The following is a 25,052-nucleotide window of genomic DNA, read 5'->3' as shown; positions in this document are numbered from 1 at the left end:
TCATCATTCAAGTATGTAGTAGGTTTAATAGAACCTGCAAAAGCTTTGTAGGTTACGAAGATTTTGACACTAAAGCGTGACACATTTTAGGGTGACCTTATGCAATGAACTGTGAGATAACAAAGAATAAATAGTAAAACAATAGGTTTAATAGATGTAGGACCTATTCGTAAAATGGCTTACAGCAAAAATATCTTAAGTAACTTTTTCATTAACAGTCAAGCTAACTGAAATGTGTTACATTACATGAACTCTACTAAGTACTTACTGGTAGCTAGACGGAGAGGACAGTAGTTTGAAAGAAAATAGAGAAAATCATTCATGATACTCGTAAGTAGACGAAGCACATTATTATTCTGTGGTAATACTCAAGAACTAGAACTTAGTTTTGAACCCAATTAGGAATTTAATTACTCAAGAACTAGAACTAACGAGTCAATTAGAAATGGGACTTTGAGAGGATATCAAATGGATCAAAACGGAGTGGATCAATTCTTTCTTCTTGGATCAATTCGTCACACGCTGAATAAGTTTTCGTTCTCCCACTTAAGGCAATTAGGACAGCTGCCACATTAGCCAGTGGTCATGCAAATTGTGCACGAGCGGGGTGTCTGATTCGATTCCGACCAATTACACATCCCTTTAAGATGTCTTCATTAGTAGTGTCACGTCTATAATTGTTTTTAAATGGTCTCTGAGGAGAGTACAATAATGCTAGTTGTAGACCAAGACCTAAGTTAGTTTAACTCGCATTGCCCACGCAGTTTTCTATAACTTTTACATTTGCAGTCTCTACACAAATGATATTTCATTTTCTTTTCCTTACAGTCGTTTGCAGAACTCACTGTAAAATTGGTAAAATGTTGAACGTAGCGTGTTTAAAAACGTAGACTACATAACGTAAAAACGTATAGAGAGAGTCAAAATTGATTTATTTATATTTATTAAAGAAACAAACAGCCGACGATTAGCAACCTTGTCTACAGTGAAAGAACCAGACATGAAAAAATATGGCTTATTGACTTCATCAATTGACATCAACCAATTTGAGCGTGACGAGGTGTTAACAACAATATTGAACATCTGGACCTTATTGGTAGTGATTTGATACATTTAATGATAATTTTATTGTGTTGCTGTTTGTTAGATAGGCTATCGTTTATATGATACAATATATTTTTGACCCAAGTGAGTCCGAGTTAAAGCAATTATATCATATTTTTTATCAAAATCTTTCAGTAGTTATTGCATGAAAGAGTTACAAACTTTCTTCAATCCTCACAGACTACCTTATTTATAATTTTAGTAGGAATTTATAACGTCTCTCATGCAAACCTCTTTAGATTTATTGGGATATTGAACCCTAAATTCCCACTGCTAGCTATAAGAGCTGTGTCATACATGAGGACAGATGTCTCCATCATCAGTTCATCACCCCTGAATCTACTGACTGCCATTGTTCACGCCCTGATAATGTTAATTAGCAATCAAGTCAGATGACGGGCTGTTGTGCCTACGATGTACAGATGACTTCATGGAGTTATTAAATCCAAAAAGATCGGCGACAATATCTCTAATGCAGACCTGAAGGATGATCACCCATCCCAAAATATTTATCGACACTAGTTTTTAGAGCTCTATAATACATAGATAATAATAATACAACACTTTACACCATACTTCTTCTTCTTCACCATTTCTTATCAGCACCAGCCCATATGATGTCCCGAAATGGTTGTAGGGCAAGCTATATTTTGGACGTGTACTTGAAGCACCCTGAAAAGAACTTAAGTGCTGAATAAATTATTTGATTTGATAAAAAAAAAAGAAATATACAAAAGAGAGAGTAAAATTAATCGGTTTTATTGCCTTGAAGCGATCTCTTCCAGACAACCGTAGACAACCGGAAAGGACAGTTGTTTAAAAATAACATAATATGCAAGGACAGATGTCTCCATCATTACCCCTGAACGAATCTGCTGACCACCCATTGGTCACGCCCTGATAATGTTAATTAGCAATCAAGTGAGATGACAATGACAGGCCGTGATGTGTCACTCCGGATCCGGGGCCCGTGGCGATTGCCGTGCTAATTTAATCAACGAGGTGAGATGTCTTATCAACCGACTTCAAAAAAAGGAGGAGGTTCTCAATTCGACCCGTATGTTTTTTTTTTTTTTTTTCNCCACATTAGCCAGTGGACATGCAAATTGTGCACGTGCGGGGTGTCTGATTCGATTCCGGCCAATTACACATCCCTTTAAGATGTCTTCATTAGTAGTGTGACGGCTATAATGGTTTTTAAATGGTAGTTGTAGACCAAGAGCTAAGTTAGTTTATCTACCATTGCCCACGCAGTTTTCTATAACTTTTACATTTGCAATCTGTACACACTGATATTTCGTTGGCCGTTTGGTGTAGTGGTTCGAAACGGACTACTATTCTGGAGGCAGCGCGTTCGATTCCCGCACAGTACAAACATTTGTGTGCATGAACATATTTGTTTGTATTGGACTGGGGTTTTCTATGTATAATAAGTAAGTATTTACAAAAAAAAAGTATTTAAGTATGTTTATATCCGTTGTCTAGTACCCATAGTACAAGCTTTGCTTAGATTGGGACTAGAAGCGCAGTGTAAAATGTCCATAGATAGTCAACATTTATTATCTTATATCTCTCTCTATTGACTTCATCAATTGACATCAACCAATTTGAGCGTGACGAGGTGTTAACAACAATATTGAACATCTAGACCTTATTGGTAGTGATTTGATACATTTAATGACGACTAATTTTATTGTATTGCTGTTTGTTAGATAGGTTATCGTCCATATGATGCAATATATTTCTCAGCCAAGTGAGTCCGAGTTGAGGGAACAATCTCAAATATTTTTTTATCAAAATAATTTCAGTAGTTATTGCATGAAAGAGTTATAAACTTTCTTCAATCCTCACAAACTACCTTATTTATAATTTTAGTAGGAATTTATAACGTCTCTCATGGAAACCTCTTTAGATTTATTGGGATATTGAACCCTAAATTGCCGCTGCTAGCTATAAGAGCTGTGTCATACACAAGGACAGATGTCTCCATCATCAGTTCATCACCCCTGAACTAATCTGCTGGCTGCCATTGGTCACGCCCTGATAATGTTAATTAGCAATCAAGTCAGATGACGGGCTGTTGTGCCTACGATGTACAGATGACTTCATGGAGTTATTAAATCCAAAAAGATCTCTAATGCAGACCTGAAGGATGATCATCCATCCCAAAATATTTCCCGGTGCTAGTTTTTAGAGCTCTATCATACATAATAATAATATAACACTTTATTGTACACCATACTTCTACTCTTCTGTCACTTCTTACCAGCACCAGCCCATATGATGTCCCGAAATGGTTGTAGGGCAAGCTATATTTGGGACGTGCGTGTTCAAGCGCCTTAAACACTAAATAAATGATTTAATACAAACAAGAAAGAAATACACAAAAGAGACGATTTAGGTGGGTCTTATTGCTATGAAGCGATTTCTTCAGGACAACCGAAAGGACAGTTGTTTAAAAATAACATAATATGCAAGGACAGATGTCTCCATCATTACCCCTGAACGAATCTGCTGACCACCCATTGGTCACGCCCTGATAATGTTAATTAGCAATCAAGTGAGATGACAATGACAGGCCGTGATGTGTCACTCCGGACCCGGGGCCCGTGGCGATTGCCGTGCTAATTTAATCAACGAGGTGAGATGTCTTATTTTTCTTTTAAATTATCTTGAGAGGCCTTTTAAGACCTAGCTAGAATGCTATATGCCCGTTTTCATAATCAATCCCTAATTTTTGAGTGACCCCTATGAAATCATGTGTTACCATTGGGGTCACTTAAAAATTAGGGATTGATGGTGAAAACGAGCATTAATGTCTTAAAGAGTTAAAAAAAATCTTCAATCTAAATTGGTACAGACTGACTACCCGTTTTTGTTGCAAATTCGCTTCTATTACAAACGCATAAGACCCCAGTGCATGTTTACTGTGCCGTCATCTGTACATAAGGCAAACTTGATGCCATAAGGCATTCTCTGCCAGTTAACATTTGGGCTGAACAGAAAAAAACCGTTTATGTCTCCAAGGTATAACTAAGTTAGGTTTAAGTAAACTCTCATCACCTTATTATGTTGGTAGCCTTAATAGAAATAATTAGGTAATTAAGGCTACCCCAAAGTAACCTCGCAGCGTTAAGTAATCTTATTAGTATTTTCTGTTACCACAGTTAAGTCAAACTAATGCTGTAACTCGATTACAGCTTTAAGCTCAAATTACGCTCGTGTTGTGGATGAACTTAAAGTAAAAATAGTACGTCTTTAATTTTGTATTTAACGTTCAGAAACACATTAACCGCAATGTCCATTTTGTAACAGGATAACCGTGTTTCGAAATTAATTAGGTTGCTATGAAATAGGTTTTTCTTTTTTCTCGTAACGTTCTGATTATTTTTGCAACCTCGTTCTGTCTATCGTTTCTCAGATGTCTATGTAGGCTATGTTATGATAACAACCTAAATTCGGTGTTGTTGTAAGCGTCGAAGATAGTTAACTAAGTAATAAAAGATTTTTCTTTTTTCTCGCAAACACAAGGATAAAGATCTTGTATTACTTTTCTTAGTAGGTAGGTAGGTATTTCATAATCTATGTAGGTTTTTGGGTAATGCTTGACTCTCATGTTTTGATAGTTGATTTGTTTACACACTTAACTTTCCTTTTTAGTGACATTAATTACGTGGTGTGGTTATTCGACGTAACTTGATTACGGGACGCAGGTCTTCTACGAGAAGTACGCTTAATACAGTTTAATTTCAGTTTGTATATTTTATTCAAGTTATTAATAACTTACGATAAACATGCCTCTATATACGCCACCCTTAAAAAAACAAAACAATTAATTATGTCAGCGACAGCGAACGCAAGTGAACCTGCAGCCGTGATTATCGATGCATTGTCACGCCCAAGAGGCGCCTGTGACATTGGCTTTCATACTGTCGCTGATAGCAGCGCGCCGTCACACGCACGCCGCACGCCGCGACGCGCGCGCGCCTCTGTTCTCCGCGACCGCCCGCCGGGCCCGCGTCATGCCCGCAGTGAAAGTCTTCAATATATTCGGTGGGCAGAAGCCACAACCGCCCCCCAACCCCGCCAACGCGCCCGTGCAAAAATTCTACAGGACCTTTTCAGTCGGTCCCGAAACGCCACCCGAACACAAGACCAAAGTGACCGCGATCGCCGCCTGTTTAGAAAAGAAAATCAGTGACGATAACGTGCCTAAGTTGAAAAATTGTGTATCTGTGAACGGAAAAACGGACGCTAACGCGCGACAACACGTGTACGAGAATGTAAACATTGCGAATGTGGAGCGCGACGCACTGCTCGACGAGACCAAAGGATATTCATCGATCTACGAAAATATTGTTATAGTGAAGCCGGCCATCACTAGTGAAGTTTCCGCTGAATCTAAACTTAACAAAGCGTTGCAGTCTTTCGACAAAATATTATCGGAATTTAATTCCAGTACATCACTGACTCCAGATGTAAACGCGTCTAAAAACAGTTTCATTGTGCCAAAATTGCAAAAATCTAAAACTTGCAGCATTATTGAATCGCGCTGCATTTTGAAAAAAGCAAATTCGGACTCGCAAAGTGATAGTAAGACGCGGAGCAAAGTAGCACGTAATAACTCTATAGACAAAACAACCAGTTTGTGGAATCTCGACGACATGAAAGGAAAGGAACTTACATCCCCGCTAATGCCTTTGGCACCTTCGGCTGGTGAAAAGATGAATTCAGATAAGTATGCCACATATAAAATCTCGTCTAAAAACCCGTCGCGGCTGAACTGCATTAAGAACGAAGATTTGAAAAAACTGGATGTTAAAACGAGAATATTAAAAAAGACTTTATCTAATCCACCGTCAACGCCCGTTCCGGTTATATCCAAAACGAAACCGGTGACGAAAAAACTCGAGAAAAGAGTGAGCGATCCAAAGAAAACAAAACCTAAAACATGTACAGATAATGGATCATCAAATACAAAGACATCTTTAGAAAGTAAAGAGGCGCCCAAATCTCAAATGCAGAAAGCAAAGAGTGTGTGGGAAATTGGGAATGAGGTAATGATGTCTCCTAGCTTGGAACGTACGAGGTCCACCACTTCTATCGCGGGCTCTCCTAGCAAGATCCCGGTGATTAGGAGTCACATGTCGCACAACAAATTCAGCAGCACCAGAGCTTTATTTTCTCCCACTCCTGTTGATCTAAACAATGTAGACCAGGCTAGAGAGTGTGCTCAGAAAAAGAAACAAACTGCTCTCAAAAAACCTGCTGAAAAGTCCGAGCCAGGGAAACAAATAAGACAAAAATCTCAACTCAGTTTAAGGTCAGAAATAAAGCGCCAATTGGAAAAAGTTAAGAAAGAGCTGGGTGATAACAAAAAAATCCCTTCGCCGAAAGCGCCTATGAAAGATTATACGGAAGAACTAAACGCAGTTCGCGCTAAGATACAGCAGAGAAAAATAAACAAAAGAGATATAGTTATAGCAGCGTCGGAAACCAAAAGAAATGGAAACGACACAGATGAGGTCAATGCGGTACTGACACCTGTCAAGTCAATTGTAAAAAAATTAGAACTCAAAACTGCTATGGAATCTAAAGCGGATAGCGCGCAGTTCGTAAGTTGTAAAATCATCCCAGCCGTACACAAGGAACTGTGCGTTGCGAATACAACTTTCCATAACCACTTGAGCACACTCGTCGGCCGGCAAATAAAATATGTGGAATCAAGGAACGATTCGAAAATATGCTCCCAAGACAAAAAGCTTGAGTTGCATAAACATGCTGATGAAAAGATATCAGATACGCACTCAGACTGCAGCGACGACTCCGGGCACGTCTCGAACGACGCGGCCAACGACAACGACCCGGCGTTCGACAACGTGCGCGATCTGAGCCCCGTGCATAGCTCTATCGACGAAGTGGATTGCAAGATTTTCGACGGCCCCAAAGAGTTTGGGATAGATTTATCTGAGAATGCGAAGACTGTGTGTCCCGTGCGGCCCGCCAGGCGCAACGGGCGAGCCAACGAGGTCGCTAGCGGTACCCGCGCCACCGACGCTCCGAAAGTGGACGAACAGGTACGCGACACTGTTAACACATCGATAACAACAAATTACAGGTGCTGTTTACCTGCACACTACACCTCTCCTTAATCGACCGCGCCATAATTTAGATCACCGCAGATATGCCATAGTACCTAACGCTAACCGATCTAACTAGTCGAGCGGGATTTGCTTGAAAGCTGTCCGCACACCTGATGTCAATATTAAAGACGCGGGCGGTCATAGACCCCTTTCCTATTCATTCGACGCTGCTTTAAATTTGTAAAACACGCATGCCTTCAGTACAGCAAAGTCGAACAAAAAGCATTCATACAAAATATGTATGAATTGCATATCGGCGACCGCTGATGAGTAACCGTGACAAGACGCCATCGGCATTGTTAATTCTGAATTTCAAATTAGTAAAAGGTCCTTTCACATGCCTTATATCAACAGCATGTAGCAGATTTTTCTATATTTAAAAATCGATATATTCATAGATTCATAGACATAATAAAATAACTTCATAAATAAAAATCGCTAATAAAATTGTATGCTCAGCCACTGGTTTCGCATAATAGATACAAGATTATTATCGAATTTAATTTTACATAAGCTTCGCATTCCGTTCTTAATCCAAAGCATTGAAAGCTAAGCTTTGGGGTCAAATAGTTTTGTTTCGTGTCAGAACAGTTATCTAATGGTCGACCACCGATTGTCTCTTAAACGTCCAATTTGCATTAAACAACTATTCGTTTTAGGCGGTCATTTTTCAAATTATGTAATGGGCTTTTACGCTTGCATTCCTGAATCGACAATGAGAGTCCTACTGTGAACGTGTTAATTTATATTTATTGCTTGTAATATATTGGTAATCATCACTTCAGCCGAAATTACTTTATGGGGTTCATTTTTATTGGCGGTTTCACGTCACGCAACAGGTGCGCTGCAGGGGTCAGCTCTGGGGCCAGATTTATTTACGCTCTTGCTTTCACCGAAATACTTTTGACGTTTACCTTTTACGTCACCTGCGATGCAGTCTTACGTATAAGTAAATATTCGGCAATGGGTATAATTTTTCACGTAAAAAAGTAGGACGGCCATGAAGCAATTCATAATGATCGTGTTGTACGTGCTGTCGCTAAAAGGAAATCTCATCTCCACATCTTTAACGGACGATTAGGCCACGATCAATGTTCTTAATCAACAGAGATTAATCTGTCCATATTCTAGGCTAGTTGTCCACCTACTTGTCGAACTCGTTCAAGTACCAGAACAAGTCTTCAACACGACTTGACATGACAAAATCGCTAATATCTTATTTCCGGGCTATTTTTATTTTTTCTATACGATATGTTACGTCAGTTATGCAACTCAATGTTTGTTTATGTCAAGTTTTAAATCCGGATAAAGATTTCTAGTCTCTCAACCTCGTTATTAGTTACCTGTCAAGTTCGAAATGTTTCCTTCGCTACGTGAAAAAATTGCACTTTTAGTTTCAACTTTCTCGTTGCTATTTGACGGCAAATATTACGTTTAACTAAATGTTTATTGATGAAACTCCTTCGAGCGATATTTGCACAGTTATGAATATTGAACGGTATCTTTTTAACTGTATAATACGCTATCTAGACTTGAATTAACAATAGCTGCACCTGCATTGTGGAGCATTATTCTACTCGTATAATTTAAAGCGCATAATTTTAAAGTACTTTTAAGTTATTTTTGGCCAAGTCAATTTATCATGAAAAGTACAAATATAATAAATCGATTGTTTGGCAACAAAAAGTGCTATGGCATCACATTTTGTCAATCTTATTATCTTTAAAACAGTGGTCATAACCGTGACTTAAAAGTAACATTTACCCAATTACGTACAAGAAAACGGTCTCACATTACCATATAAACGTTCTCAGACAAAATTTATGTTTTTGGACGAATCCCCGAGATTTTTTATCATCTGGTACAATTATTGAGTAATCACCATGTTCACTTTTCTCGACAGTATAATAGCGCCCAGAACGCTCTTTACAAATTGTAAAACATGAAAGGCACATTCAGTTATTATAATTCGTCGTCTGAACACTTTCTATTTCGCGGCATTTACTCAATTTACGAGCATTTTAAGAATCAATTAGTGTCTTTTACGATACGTTTTAATTCTTTGATATCAGAAAACTGAATTTATGTGATGTAATTCTTCGGAATTTTATGATACACTCACTGTTATGCTCTTACTCGGTCACGACTTCTGAATGGAATTTGATATGTCTACAAGTTTCGAGATTTATGTTTAACTTTATCTTTTCATTTCCTTCTAAAAGTTTTGGGTATTTTTGTAGGTAAAGGTATGATTTCTCTAAATTCTTTACTAGGGAAACAGTTTCTCTATTGCTTGTTAAATCAAAGTTGTCCCTAACTACTAACTTAGTAATGGATTATAGACTTTATTTCCATTGCTGCCTCTTGATTTTTGCCTGCTAAGCCATTTGGCATGACAATGCATTGGATTGTTTTCTTACTACATATTCTTGTATAGTATATCTTTAAGGTATACATTTATATAATACAAAACCATATCACCATTACGTGTACGTGTTTCTGGATTCGTTCGGCGTCCAGCTGTCAGAGATTGAATATATCAAGTCACGTTTGCAATTTCTAATAAAATTGCTTTCGGGTATAAATTAGGCATTAGAGTCCACGGCTCGGGCATATACCTGATGCTCATCACGTCCTAGCTTTCCCTTCGAGAACACAACACAGAGAAAACAGACAGCCCAAGAACTTGTAACTTTAGAAAGCCATTCGTTTTGGGCTGTGATTTTATAAAGCTGCTTTATTTTAATCCAATCAAATGACAAACTGTTTCGAAACGGTGGTGTGTGCTTCTTTTTTCCCAAAAATAATAGAAGTGCAACATACCTATCTAAGTTAGAAAATAATGAATCTAGCAGCACCTTATACAATGTAGTTGTAGCTAATAGCTAGATGCAATGCCATTTTCACAACCCACATTTACGATTTACTTCTTAGTAGTGAAAAGTAATATGGTACAATGAAACAAAATGTATGTAATTATATTTACTTTTTAAGCATAGAGGCGTGTTTGCGAAATATTTCCCGTTAAATAATGATTGGTTTATGTGTGCTGGCTTATTTCCACAGGCTATATCGGGGAAAGCCTTTCTTACAAATAACGGAAACAACAGTTGACTTGTTATAACAACGGTACATCTATTATTGGTGATCTGATCGAGGATTGATGGAGATGAGATGCTCACTTGTTCAGTGCCTGAGGAATGGGAGCGGTACGGGAGGGTGATTTTATAACATCAAACGTCAGGAAGATTTCAGATCTCCTGCAGAATTATACAGGGTGACTGGAACTGAACCCGCCATAGCTAATACGCGTATAGAGGAGGTCATTTGCTAATTATTGAACCTTACTTTCTATAGTTTAGGAGATATGTCAATTTTTAAACTTTTTTCAGATTTTTCCGAAATATTACCTAAAACTGCTTTAATTTTTTTCTCGCATGATTTTAACCGATTTTTTTATTTGATACTAATATCGAATAAACTTTTAGTTAAATCTAATTTTCAGATCCAGATAATGATTGAATAACTAGCCACGAGCCGCCAAAGTTCAACAAAAGTACAAACCACGATAAAAAATTAAAGTTCGAATTCGATTTAAAAAAAAGCTAATGGTGATAATGGATTGCCAATGATCTTCGGAAAAATCTAAAAAAAGTATAAAAATTGACATATCTCCTAAACTATAAAACTTTAGTCAAAGAAAGTAGGGTTCAATAATTAGCAAATGACCTCCTCTATACGCGTATTAGCTATGGCGGGTTCAGTTCCAGTCACCCTGACTGACTGAATAAAATGCCACAGTGTTAAGCTTGATGTGCTCTCCAGTGACATTATCGTATTCTTGCTTAAGTGAAGCAGCAAATCGAACGCACAGCGTCGGTTAGAGCTCTGTGATTGGTTCGTGTGTCACCCTGTGCGTCCACGCGCACTGTGAGACCTCATAGTAATGTTTGTGAATACGGGCGTAAATGTTGTTGGATAATCGCACTTAATACCTACGACTGGACAAGATGTCACAGTGTTAAGCTTGATTTGCTCTTCTTCCTTTCCCGGGACTCAAACTATCTCTATGCCAAACATCAAAATCGGTTCAGTGGTTTAGGCGTGAAACAGACAGACAGAGTTACTTTCGCATTTATAATATTAGTATAGATTCATTGGTAGGTTTTTGGAATATCAGTTTATTGTCCTCGACTAGAAATAAAAATGTATTAATTATGTAGTTAGGTAATGTTATGTAGATAGATGCCAGGAGCTATAAGATTCGTTCATTCATCTTATATGCCACTTCATTTGTATGAACCTTTTCAGACCTTACTCGTCTATTTTTAGACATATTACTTCGCAATATCTTTCTAATCAGCTGTCCATTTCATTCAACGCACTGTAAACCCTTATTTTCCAAATGATATGGTTCAAATTCGAATAATACATACGACCATTGCCACAATGGTAGCAATTAAAGCTCGCATTCGCTACATACATTTTATTGCTTTGTCCGTCTGTCTGGCGAAAGTCGATTATTTATGCAATGCGGCTTCCTATCTGAAATAATGATTGACTCGTATAATTTTTTGTGCAATACGTAATAACGTGTATTATTGTATTTATATGAAAGTCGTAATACAAATGCTTGCTATGAAAGTTGAGCAATCATTTTTCACGTGTGATAGAAGTAGAGATCAGTCCTTCTTATTAAAAACAGAAACTTTTCTTAAGGTGTGTGACTAGGCTTTTTTCCACGAGCTTGCTGTAGGATAGAAAATATTGTTATACCAATAAGCTTTAAACAAGCTGACTCTGATTGACAATATTTTGGAAAAGTGAATACAAAAAGAACTACATACAAGAAACCCGTTTATAACAGGTTCCAGAAGTAATCTATTATTTTATTGTGACGCCTTATTGTTAAAAACTTAACATTTTACACAATGAAGTTGTTAAGATAACATTAAACGTTTACATAAGCATTAGTTACATTATATTTTCTTTCTAAACACTTCCATTGTTGAACAAACAATTTAAACTATTGTTTTGTTGTGTTATTAAAAACTTATAATTACATACAATTCTTTATGTAAATACCTACCAGCTGAAATACTATTTCCACGTACGCTACGTTTCCCTTCTAAAAGACAGTTGAAGCCAATAATAATACGTTATTATTATAATTAATAAAACTGTTAATAATAACGTGTAATAAAAACAGTAATACTGATTGCTGGGTTTCTGCTTTTTAAAACACGGCCACAGCTGGCCGTAATTTGCTTTGTCGTATTATTATTTGCACGAAAATCTCGACAATTCTCGTATAAATACAATATAATGACACGAGCAAATTTGACCATACATTGACGAGTAACTGCGAGTAATATTAGAGGTGTCATTTGAAGATTTTATTGCTGTACTTACTAGCTTTTGCGTTGTCACAAATTGTCATAAATTATAGCCTATATTTTATTCTGGGTTATAAACAATAATACTGTAAAGTTTCATCAAAATCCGTTCAGTAGTTTTTGCGTGAAGGAGCAACAAACATTTTTACATCCAGACATCCATACAAACTTTCGCATTTATAATATTAGTAGGATTAGTAGCATGTGTGCGGGCGTAGGCCTATTTGCCTCTGGTAAATTAGAGGGTCGTGTTCCTGCAGTTTAGACCAAAATTTATTAATACTGCTACTGATATATGACAAAGTACCTATTACAGTTTAGGTATATGAACTGCCATAACAATACCATCAATATCAGTATAAAGATTTTCATAATTTCAGTATCAATTAGATAATATGCATTGATATCTTCACCTTATTGATTTCGTTTAGTTCCAAAATAGCTCCTATTTCATAAATAAGATGTTTACTTTGATGAGCCTCCATCACACACATAATAACCGGACACATCCCGATCAAGATTCTTGAAGTTGGGTTTTTCTGCCACAAAATACTTACAGTCAGCGTCAAATAGTTCGTGACACCCAAGGTAGCCAAAAAGTTCGTAACACGTCTTTGTTACAATGAGGGCTATCGTTTTAGCGCTCACCAGTTAGCGCCACTGTAGAGTAAGGTCCTGTCACTTGCTAGTAGCGAAGACAGTGGCGCTAACTGGTGAGCGTTAAAGTGGTAGGAGGACTATCGCAATTGCACTCATCAAGATGGCGCCACTGTAGAGTAAGGTCTTGTCAATCGCCAGGGGTGCCAACTGTTAAATAAAAAAACGATAGCCCTCATTGGAATAAGGTTGTGTTGTCAACTTTTCGGCCATTTTGGGTGTCACGAACTTTTAGAAGCTGCAAATATGGTATAACAGTAAAAACACCCAAAACAACAGATGACAAAAGAGGGCATATCGAAAGTGTAGGCCATCATAATATTTGTCTGGCACTCGCAGCGGTCATTACCGCGGCCACCTGGCACGGTCATTACCATCTCGTGTTTGTTACCGATTCCCATTTACCGAAATGATTTAACTAAAAAAAAAGAATCTCGACGAAAAATCTATTAAATTGGCATCCTTAAACCATTTGGAAAAGAATGATTTTCATTTAACGAGCATTAATTGATAAAATTTGAAAACTTTAATTAGTATCTTTTAGTTTTGAAAGAGAGTGCTTTCTGAATTTCTTCGTACAACGTTTATCATCATATTATTATAACTCTAGAATATCAAAAATAATTTTAAAAGGAAACCAGTTATTAAGGTTCGAGTTTGAGTTCCTCACAAACTCGAGTTATAATTTAATAAATTAAAAATCTTGTAAGAAAGTTAAAAGGAAGGAAATAAAATATAACACGGTTGTGTGCTATGAATAAATCAAGCAAAATGTTAAATGTAATTATGAAAATTTTTCTACTTTCCTTTAAGTATAGACCACAGCATCTTATTTAATTGTATTAAGTTCTATTTTGCAACGAAAATGTAGTGCTTGATCTGCAAAACATGTTAACAACTCTGACCCGGACTTTCTTGATACTAAACAACGTATAACGATTGTTAGACTTGTAGATAAATGCTTCAAATTAAATCAAACGAACTTATTGTTTCGCTTATAAGGGCTTATAATAAGTGGTCTTATATGTGGTCACTTTGGATCGTTTTCCAATCATTCTTCTATGCTAACAAGAAATTATTGGGGTGCTTTCATTTAGAGTAGAGCAGGATTTTCATAAATTCCCTTTAGTTCACTGAAATAAAATGTCTTTTTATTCAATTTAGACCAAGATTTGACACTTACGGCTAGTAATGTATAAATGTATTGCTTATCATCTACCTTCATCCTTCTGAGGTTCATTCAGAAAAACCTTAAGGAATGTAACTCAAGGTTTTTCTTAGTTTTAAGTCGCTGTGTAGAACTAATTACTTACTTTGTTATCTTAAATCCGCCAATAATTAGGCTCTGAAATAAGTGTATGTATTAAAACATCTTCCAAAGACTTCTCTCTCGTTGCTATTAATTTTTTATCTAAGATTACCTATTACCAATTTCATTTTCCAAGCCCTCACCCGACCACTATTTCTGTCAAGTGCACACGCTTACAAAGTGCTCCTACATAATCAAACCTGTAACTTTCCCCGTTTNTGCGCCGAGCAGCGCATGCAGGCCGGCGCCGCGATGTCCGGCACCCACTCCGGCGCGCGCTCCACGCCGCCCGCCGCCGCCGGACGCCGGTCTTCTCTGTCCCTGCGAATGTTACATTGTATTAGGATTATACCACAAAAATAATAAGTACTACCAGGCCTGTTCATCTCCGTGAGTTTATATCGAAAACAAAACACGCACGATGGCCCACCTGCAGGATACTATTCGACAAGGCCTCACATACGAGCGAACATTGACTCACGCACGCGTATTCTTGTGTATGGTGGAAGAAAATGGTGTAATAAATACTATGCAGTATTTAGCTGCCTAAATAATAATAAAAACAGAATGTACTTTTTTAAGTTGCCTCAAGACACTGAGAGGTAAATAAGTAGTTAATATTATTCATGCTAAATCATGTATTTGCTCCGCCATTTTCCGCAGTTTGGCACCTCACGTCACATCATTTTACCGAAGTCAGCCCTATAGCTTCGGCGCAGTGTCGATCACTGACGTTTGTCAACAAAATGGTGCTTGACTCTTGAGACAGGCTAAATTACACCATATTGTTAATGACATTGAGCATACATTTTTTTAAATACCTTCGCGAAGTAAAACTTTTGTACGTAGCCTTACTTATTATTATTCTGTGGTACTACGTACAAAAAGTTTTATTCACCAAGGTATTTAAAAAAATGTCTACTCAATGGCATCAACAATATGGTGTAATTTAGCTTGTCTCAGAGTCGAGCACCGTTTCGTTTACGTACGTCAGTGATCGGTACTGTGCCGATGCGATAGGGCTGATTGCTACAAGAAGCTACTGTATCGCCATCTAGCGCACAACACGCCTTTTTCTTTTTTCCCTAACGAATATTTTTTTTCCAATGGGTGAAGAATACGCGTACATACGCTCGCTTGTGAATCCCTTGTGGATTAAACCCGCCGGCGAGTACGCCGCAAGTGTTTTGTTTTCCATGGCTACTCGGGGAGATGAACAGGCCTGGTTCTCTATTGAAAATTATTATGAGCAGTGTATTCAGGTATCCACAGCGGGCGCACACCGCGAGGTTTGTCAGGAGTTTTAACGGAGGCCCTAACTGTATTGCAATCAAGTTTCTGCAGACGCCTGCTCCCCGCAGCGGACGCTCGTGCAAACAGCGCTACTTCGAAACGCTGTTTACTTAGTTTCGGGTCTATCACCATCGTTCATGCTCGTATCTTGTATTACGTGAGAGGGATAACATTTGATTTGCAATAGTTCCTCAGTAGAGATGGGTTATACTAGGTAAATTTGATACTAGGTGCACCTATTACTAGTATTTATTAATACTCGATCCAAATACCTATTCCACCTAGTACGTAGTAATTTAGCATACTTGACGCGACTAGTGCGGACTAATCCACGTAATATTATGACTTTAAAATACAATTTTTTTTTTAAAGATACATCCGTAGTATGAATAATGCAATTTGAAATTGAACTTCAACAGGCTTATGACTGTCAACTTAAAAGTTGGCGTATTTAAAAGATATCAATTTCATAAAAATATTTGCATATTTGTTCTTATTTACATGAATATGGTTTGACTACGTTTGTGTGCGTTTGCTTCGTCGCGCTCAAACTTGTTTGGTCAGACAGAGACGGAGTGAATCTCTACGTTCGCACATAAGCTTAGCGAGAAATACTAGGTGCGCGTAATACACGACTACGGATTACGCAATAATAACCTCTATTACTTTGATGGTAGGGTCGGAAATCGTGTAATTTATAAAATACTAGGTGGATCAAGTATAAAAAAAATTGGAATAGGTGCCGCCTAGTACTGTAAAATACCTAGTGTGTGGATCTGTTCTAGTAAATACGTCTCATCTCTATTCCTCAGTACCTGCAGCTGAGGTCGCCAGTGGACGCCGAGGCCTGCAGCGGCGGGTGGTCGGGCGGCGGCCGCGCGCTCACGGTGTTGCGGCGCCGCGAGCCCGCCTCCGACGCGCCCGAGTCTGATGTGCTGTCGCGTACACTTGCTCCTGGAGCGCACGCTCGTGCTAGTACCTGCAGCTGAGGTCGCCGGTGGACGCCGAGGCCTGCAGCGGCGGGTGGTCGGGCGGCGGCCGCGCGCTCACGGTGTTGCGGCGCCGCGAGCCCGCCTCCGACGCGCCCGAGTCTGATGTGCTGTCCGCGTACACTTCTTCGGCTGAGTACACGCTGTCGAATGAGCTGCCTGTGGACAAATGGGAAATGTAATAAACTGTTGTGTTTTATGCAGTCGTAAACTATACATAGCGATAACCCGAAGATTCGCGCTATCGCGATATGTGTAGTCAGTAGCAGTAAAATCGTGGTATTCAACTTCTGTGCTTTTTGCCCATAGTCACGATCACGTAGGAAAACTCCAAGCATAGCTCCCTTTATAGCCCTATGGGAGACCTTGAGCCTTCTTACGAGACCAATTTGTCACGTTAACTTAATAACACCGACTTGAGGAAATCCTTGGTGATATTCTTTATTTCGTCGGTACTTTAGTTCTCCTCATTTCTGATTTGATTACATAGGCAAACTCCGAGCATAGCTCTATTGCCCTTTGGGTGAACTTGAGCCTTTCATGAGGCCAACCCTATAGCAAGTAAGTAGTAGGGAGTAGTAGTAAAGTATAATCTGGGCCTTTTCAAAGCGAGAGTGAATAGGCACTTACAGGGCAGATATGTACCTTCCTAGACTGCATCCCACTTAACATCAGGTGTGATTGTGGTCAAATACCTGCCTTGTTATGCATAAAAAAAAAGTAACTTACCATTCTGTATGACCTGTTCCTCCGTAGGATGGTACTCCAACGCCGGCGGTTTATCCTCGCTCTCCTCTATGGGAGGCGGGGGCTCCGGCGGGTCGGGCGTCTGGTTCATGAGGAACACCGACTTGAGGATGTTCCTGAGATCCGCCGCGAAGTTGGTTTGGAGCTGGTCGGCGACGCCCGCAATGCACACGAATAAGCGGTGGATGAGATCTTCGCTTGACCTGAAGTGTATTTGAGTTACGATTATTCAATCTCTTCAGATTTTGTATTTGCTTATTTGAGGTTCTATCGTTCTACTTGGTAAAGTACGAAAAAATGAACCAAAATTCTACAGTGATGATTTGTATGAAAAGCTTGCTCATTATTATTTGCTGTATTCAATTGCAACTTAATTTGACCAACAAGTGATATCAAACGTAGGTATTAGCTCAAAATAAACAGCGTTTTAACACCTCATAAAATGTATCTCAAAATCAGAAAAACTGGTACCAAGGTATCTTTTAGTTTTTAGCCCAATGATAAGTAAAATAAGGTTCAAATTGTAGTTGTAAAATGGCCAAAAGATAATATCTGTAAAATATTATGGAAACACTATCTCACTTGAACTTGCCGCGCGCCTGCTGCCGCGCCGCCAGCTCCTGCGCCTGCAGCGCGAGCGCGATCTGCTCGTCGTCCGCGCACTCCGACGCGTCGCACATGCTGCCGCTGGAATAGTGTACGAATTGTTTTAACGCAATCAGACAACGCTAAGGTACGATATTTGCTGAACATGACTAAGCACGCAATTATTCTTGCCTATTTGATTTTTTTGAGATTTACAACAAGCCAGACTGAATACAAAGAAGCATAGATTCAAATATGCTATTGGTTAAATTTCAATATTTACCCATGAGCCTGCTCATAAATGAATAAAGTGCATTATGTAATGACGTGGTTTTAGAATACGAGCTAATATTAAATCAGTCGATTTGTAGTCACTTTTTTCTACTTTTCATTTGTGACCATGATCAAGTGCAATCGATATTACAACGCTAGCGCGACAAACGTGTAAACAAGACAATTTTATATGGATGGAACTCACCTTTCGTCCACAAAATGGTCCAAGTTCAACCTAAGAGGATTCTGATTCTGCGACGACCGGTTATCCAGTATCACCATACCAGGCGACCACATCTTCTTCTTTCTCTTAGCCTTGGTTCCTTTCCTCTTTTTCGTTCTAGACGTACTCTGTGACGGCACCGCGCTACTATTGTCTTCCACTAGCGAACTAATCTTCATATCAGACTCCCTTTGTCTTCTTAACTCCGTTATCACCTCGTCTATACTCCTAAATTCTTCTGTGCTAGCGTTCGCGCCCCAGTCTTGTAATTTTGAATTCGTCGCCTCACTCGACCCCTCCTCCTCACTTAACCTATTTATAACTATACTCGACGACCCGGCTTCGTTCTTCTGCGAATCATCCTCAACGTAATTTATATTTACAGTATTATTTACATCTGAAAAGGAACTTTCTAGTGTGTTTTTGGTGTCTTTCTCATCTGGACTCTCTAAAACCCTGTTCTGTTGCATGAATGACTCCTTTATGTCTTTACTCTGGTCTGTGTCTGGAGATCTATCTAGGCTTGTGTTTTCTGTGCTGACACCGGAATCGACGGGCGATTCGTGGTCACTTTCGTATCCTAACATGAACTTAACCCTTTCGTCGTCTTCCCTATCTAATGTCATTTTAGCCGAGTGGAAACTCGTATTGTCATCGTTACTTTCGTCAATCAAACTCTGCCTCATCTCTTCGTTGGTTAGTAGTAAAGAACTTAAATTAGCGTTAGCGATAGAAATGTTAGTATTTACAATATCCGTGTCTATATTATCTGGAATTATTAGGGGGAGATCTGAGTTGTGTATTGCATTCGCGTCGTGACTCTCATCGTCTTGGCTGAACACAGCTGAATTGTTGTGGGAGAGAGACATCACTACAGGCTCATGGCTTATCGCATTCGGTATGAGATACCCATGACTTGTAGAGGGCAAACAACTCAGCTGTTCGTTCCTGGGTCCGGAGAATCCGTACGCTTCTGTGTCATTTATTAATGTCGGTACATCGTTGGTTGAGAACGAGTGTTTCTGGTTATGGTCAACGTCGACGTCGTTGGCCATTATTGAAGATAATCTATCCGCTATTTCGGTGACTTGCTCATTCAATGAGGTCACCAAATCGTGGTCGGGTAACTGTCTGTCGGTGGAAGTAGATGCAGCCGCATTTATGACTAGCGGATCGAACATTTGTAGTAGCCCATTCGTCGACAAGTTTCTTAGAGAAGCCAGATCGCTGCCCTCTGGTATTCTTAAAGACATTTCGCTGCTGGGTTTTCTGGTTCGTTCCGCGTAATCTTCGCTGTCCGTCGTCACAGTGGTTGATGCCAAATCGTCTCTGGATTTCGTCGTTTCTAGTTCTTCCGTGCTGTCTAGCGTTGAGAGGCTTCTCATGGAGGATAGGTCGTCTCTTAGGCGTGTAGGGGGAGCTTGGGGGGCCTGGGGGGGCCGGGGGGGCACGGGGGGCCCGGGCTCGGCGTGCGAGAGGCGCCGGAGTCCGTCGATGATGGGCGTCATGACTTCAATGTTGTCGGGCAGATAGTCGCCGTCGGTTATCGTTGGTTCGCTTGAGCTGGAAAGAAAAGAAATGTCGTTAGTTTTGTGGTAATAGCAGCTACTTAGGGCCGTGGCAAATATACTAATACTTTAAATATCGACGAACAGCTATTTTGGACTCTTTTGAGAAGGAAACGCTCGTATGTGTTACTACTCGAAAGTTCCAAATGACGTCAGTCTTGTAAAAGATGCAGCATCACCAAGTCGCTATTCGCCAATGTTTAACATTAGACACTTAATCCCAGTGGTTTTTTAGAGATGACACGAATGAATCTTCCTTTAGTTATTTAGCCCAACAAACAGTATTGCCAATCAAACATAAGACTTGATTATCTTAGATTAATAGATTATTATTATGTAAACAACCTGCAAACATTAAACTAAAAATATAGAATAAGAATCAGCTGTAAACGCTACAATTCAAAGCTTTAACAATACCATTACGTGGACGCAAATATTGTTACTAGAAATGACTTACACTCACGTAAACATTATAGGAAATAACTAGCGGCCGCCCGCGACTTCGTACGCGTGGATCCCGTTTTACCCCCAGGGGTGGAGTTTCGTAAAATCCTTTCTTAGCGGATGCCTACGTCATAACATCTACGTGCATGTCAAATTTCAGCCCGATCCGTCCAGTGGTTTGGGCTGTGCGTTGATAGATCACTATGTCAGTCAGTCAGTCAGTCAGTTATATTAGTCACCTTTGAGTTAAATATATTTAGATAAACTTACCTTTGCGTATACAGTTCTCTGCAATGCGCGTGGTCTGCATAGAACCGCGACACAAATTCCCCGATGTCGGGGTATGACGTGTCTCCCTCTGCATCGTCCCCTAATAACAACAATAAATAAATGTGTAAAATGATGTTTTCACCTATAATTAAGTTTGCATTTAACAAGTGTCATTTTTTATAGTTACTTTTGTGAAGCCTCAATGTAACCTTGTTGGTGTTCAAATAAATCTATATAATATAAAAGAAAGTCGTGTTAGTTACTCCACTTACAACTTAAGAACGGCTGAACCGATTTAGCTGAAAATTGTCAGGGAGGTAGTTTAGAGCCAGGAGAAGGACATAGGATACTTTTTATCCCGTTCGAAATTAAAAAAAAATCTGCTTATTTATTGTCATTAAGGCGGAACAAAGTTCGCCGGGTCAGCTAGTAAATAATATTTGGGAAAACGCGAGACTTCACTGGTGACTAGACACTAGATACCCAAGGGTGCCAGCCTGTAGGCCTAGGATGTGCGCCGTGATAAGTTTTATCGAGCTATTTTATCGATTTTACGAGATAACCCCTTTACATTTATTGTCTAAAATCATCAATAAGATTTTATCAAAGTTCGCATCCTGGCTATCCTGATGAGTCCAAATATCAGTCTTGTTGGCGCCACTATCTTAACTAATGGCAAGTCACAGGACCTAACTCATTAGTTCAGTGCCAACTGGTTGCAAATGGTTTTCACTTGTCTCAAGACATTCTAAGAGGTTGGAAAAGTCTTTTTTGGTACCTAAAGCTATTTTAATAAAATCTGTTTCGAGGAATCGAAAGTCCACAATGATTGATATTTAGACCACAGTCAAATAACAGATAGTAACTTACCTCCAGTCAACTCAAATGCAGACAAGTTAGAGATGTCTTCGTTGGTGCACAACAGTCGTTCCAGCGCCATCAACTCTCGCCGGTCGAGCGTCCACAAGAGAGATCGGATCTTGTGTAACAGCGTGCGAAAGGGACGGAACATGTCTGACATCTCCTCTGAAACACAAAGGGAAGTATTAGAAACAGTTATTCTACGTGAGTGAAAGAAACGGTGATATACAATGTTCGTGTATGCAAAAGTTTGCAGTTCAAACGGTGCTAAGTACTTAGTTTAATTTACGCCCGTATTCACAAACGATGCTTGCATAAGTGAAGCAGCAAATCAAACGCACAGCATTGAATAGAGCTCTGTGATTGGTTCGTGTGTCACCCTGTGCGTTCACGTGCACTGTGAGACCTGAACGGGCGTTATTCTTTTACCTGTGTATAATACTATGGGACTTTATTTAACTAAAAGTGGCTTTTAAATCAATACTTTTAATACAATTGATAGGACTTCTTTCGAGAAAAGTATTTAGTGCCCTTTCGTTTAGCCTGGCCTTACTACGGTAAATATTACATTTTCATTAATGCTTATACTGGCTAACAACAAATAAACGAAATCTTCTATTTCGTTTTCGTCTTTGAATTAATCCATGGAGTAGAAAAACGTACCTGGCAGTTTGTCTATGCTAAGCGGACCACTGGAGTAGATGAGCAGGCCACTGACTATCGCCAAGCGAGGCACGGCGAACATGAGCGCAGGATCGTACGAATCCACCTGGAATCGATATAAGGTTTCATTAAGACATGATAGTTACAAATTGACAACACTAGCGAATCGAAAGAAAAAGAACTACATATAAAAAGAGACAGCACGTTGTAGATAGCACTGAGCTAACAAAAAATGATAAAGTGCATTTTTGTTGTTGTACCATCTTAGTTTAGCTATACAAAAATACTGTCAAACTCTATACAAAAAGCACCGGTTATGGTTTTAGTTACGGTTAAAGTAAGGTGGAGCAACTCAGCCTTAGTATTGGGACTCGCTATTTCTATAAATGTGAGTTAAGCAACTGCAACAGTTACACAACACCAGAAAATAAATCATGTACTTAAAGGTTCTTTCAAATTGGACATATTATAAGACGACAGCCGTTTGCACGCACACTAACTGTTGGTAATTGACATTTTTATTCCAACGCAGATGTGATACAGTGTGCGTCCGAATGGCTAAAGTCCAGCTCAAAACGTCTTATCCCTTAAGATATCTATCATTCATTGAACTTCATACCTGTTCCTGAGTCAAAAGGTTCTGCTTCAATGCCCTCCTAAGACTCTCAGAGAACAGAACACAGATGAGCTGCTGCGCTTCGAACTCGTGCGGCGTCTTCACGTTCACCATGGCGCTGACGTAGCACAGCTCGAACTCGGCGAATAGTCTGGAAGAATGGGAGACATTATCATCAGGTCATATAGTGTCCACTACAGAAGGAGCTCTAAATGACCAGAGGAGAAAGAGGATTTGGAATATACTCGCCATGCTGGTTAGACGTGACATGAATGGTGGCAATCAGTCAATGTGTGTTTTTCTAGAGTAGTCAGTCCCTTGAAAACTAAGTCTCTGTAGAGACTAGCCATTTCTATGAGCCCACCTGTCCAATATCCTCAGCGAGCCTGGCGAAGGCCAGAGGCTCTCGAAGTTCGCCAGCGGAAGCATAGCAGTCTGTTCTTTCAAAGTGGTCCTTGGGGAATTACTGGTCTACTACCCTAAGTTCTTGGAAAAAGCGACAGGGATGGGAACGAGCATAGACTGGTCTTTACCTGTCAAATATCCTCAAGCTCCCGTGCTGCAATAGCGAATATCCTCAAGCATTGTGCTTTGGAAATTACTGGTCTACTACCCAATGTTCTTGGGATTAGCTGCCGGAATGGGAAAGAGAATAGAGACTAGTCCTTTTCATGAAGAAGAGGAGAGGAGGAAACAAGGATAGAGAGCAGTCCTATAGATAGACCCACCTGTCGAATATCCTCAAGCTCTCGTGCAGCATGTCGTCGTGCTGCGACAGCGCGAGCCCGCGCGGCCTCAGGCACTGCTCGCGGAGCAGCGAGCGAACTGTCTCCAGGCTGCGAGTGAGCGCCTTGGCCAGCGGCCGCATAGCAGCCGATTCCTCTTCGCGATTCATTATGGAAGAGCCCGCTGCTAAGCACTGGAATTAGAATATAAGGGATGATTTAGTTGCTAGTACAGAAATAAATAAAATAAGTTCCTACACTGTCCACATTCAGGTCATTTTGCGACCAATATCAGAACGTCGGTCCACCTAGTGAGCGACGACTTGAGAACTTTTCGACATCAACAGCCATCAGTTCTACGAGCTGATTGATGTATTCCACAGTCATCTAAAATGGTACATAAAACAGATACAGGATTACGCATGATAAGCAAAGGACCGACGACCTCATAAAGGTAGCAGGAAGGCGCTGGATGCAGGCCGCTACCAACCGGGCGATGTGGAAATCATTGGGGGAGGCGTATGTTCAGCAGTGGACGTCCTGTGGCTGAAATGATGATGAAACAAAGATTCTAGCATTAATTACTTCGGCCCCAAACCACAACTGGCCAGCCAGGTTGTCCTGCAGCACGTCCTCGGGAAACTTGACCCGGAAACCCCGCGCCACCCGCTCGTCGCCCAACAACTGGTCCATGATCTGGCTTGTGATGTTCAGCACTCGGTCCTGGAACAAGGAATAACATTTCAAATTAATCCATTGCGAAATTAACCTGTTAATCATCGCTTCAATGGTCGTGGTATTCCCACTTCTCGTTCCCTCTGCAATTCCTGTGTAGCCAGGATCTACAGCTTGACCGCCAACAAAAACCCTTTTCAGTGGTCATTAGGCACCTGGCTGCCGTGACGTCACATCGACGCTCTGGTACGGACGGGACGGACGCGGGGAGGCGTGAGGGCAAGAGGCGAGGGAGTCGCATTCCAACGTGGTGCGCAGTTAGAATATTAGCGCAAATTTTAGTTGCTACATAATATTTTTCTGAATGCATCCGAGAGTTGCTATTCTGATTTAGGTGTATGATAAAAAAAGAAATGCGGTGCGTGGAAGTTATTAATATAAACACAGTGTTAATTTCACTAAAACGCGGTAAAAGCCACGAGCGTTACCTAGTAAGTATAGGTGTAATCGA

General features: G+C 39.8%; 1 protein-coding gene across 1 annotated transcript in view; it reads right to left on the bottom strand.

The window, feature by feature from the left end:
- Nucleotides 1-14,803: 14,803 nt before the first annotated feature.
- The window catches only part of LOC114362661 (lateral signaling target protein 2 homolog), a 47,475-nt gene continuing 37,226 nt past the window's right edge, over nt 14,804-25,052 (bottom strand). The window contains exons 3-13 of the mRNA XM_028318132.1: nt 24,452-24,589; nt 23,870-24,060; nt 23,145-23,292; nt 22,526-22,631; nt 21,872-22,027; nt 21,002-21,101; nt 18,702-20,282; nt 18,221-18,325; nt 17,621-17,841; nt 16,882-17,050; nt 14,804-14,930 (exon numbers count right to left, since the gene is read on the bottom strand). Of these exons, the coding sequence (XP_028173933.1) occupies nt 14,804-14,930; nt 16,882-17,050; nt 17,621-17,841; nt 18,221-18,325; nt 18,702-20,282; nt 21,002-21,101; nt 21,872-22,027; nt 22,526-22,631; nt 23,145-23,292; nt 23,870-24,060; nt 24,452-24,589 (3,042 nt within the window). The remainder of the gene's footprint in view (nt 14,931-16,881; nt 17,051-17,620; nt 17,842-18,220; nt 18,326-18,701; nt 20,283-21,001; nt 21,102-21,871; nt 22,028-22,525; nt 22,632-23,144; nt 23,293-23,869; nt 24,061-24,451; nt 24,590-25,052) is intronic.

The sequence above is a fragment of the Ostrinia furnacalis genome, unplaced genomic scaffold (genome assembly GCF_004193835.3).
Source record: "Ostrinia furnacalis isolate ACB-3 unplaced genomic scaffold, ASM419383v2 OfSCF6659, whole genome shotgun sequence".
In the NCBI taxonomy this organism is placed as follows: domain Eukaryota; kingdom Metazoa; phylum Arthropoda; class Insecta; order Lepidoptera; family Crambidae; genus Ostrinia; species Ostrinia furnacalis.
Note: the sequence above shows the minus strand (reverse complement) of the source record. Positions and strands in the feature narration are given on the sequence as shown.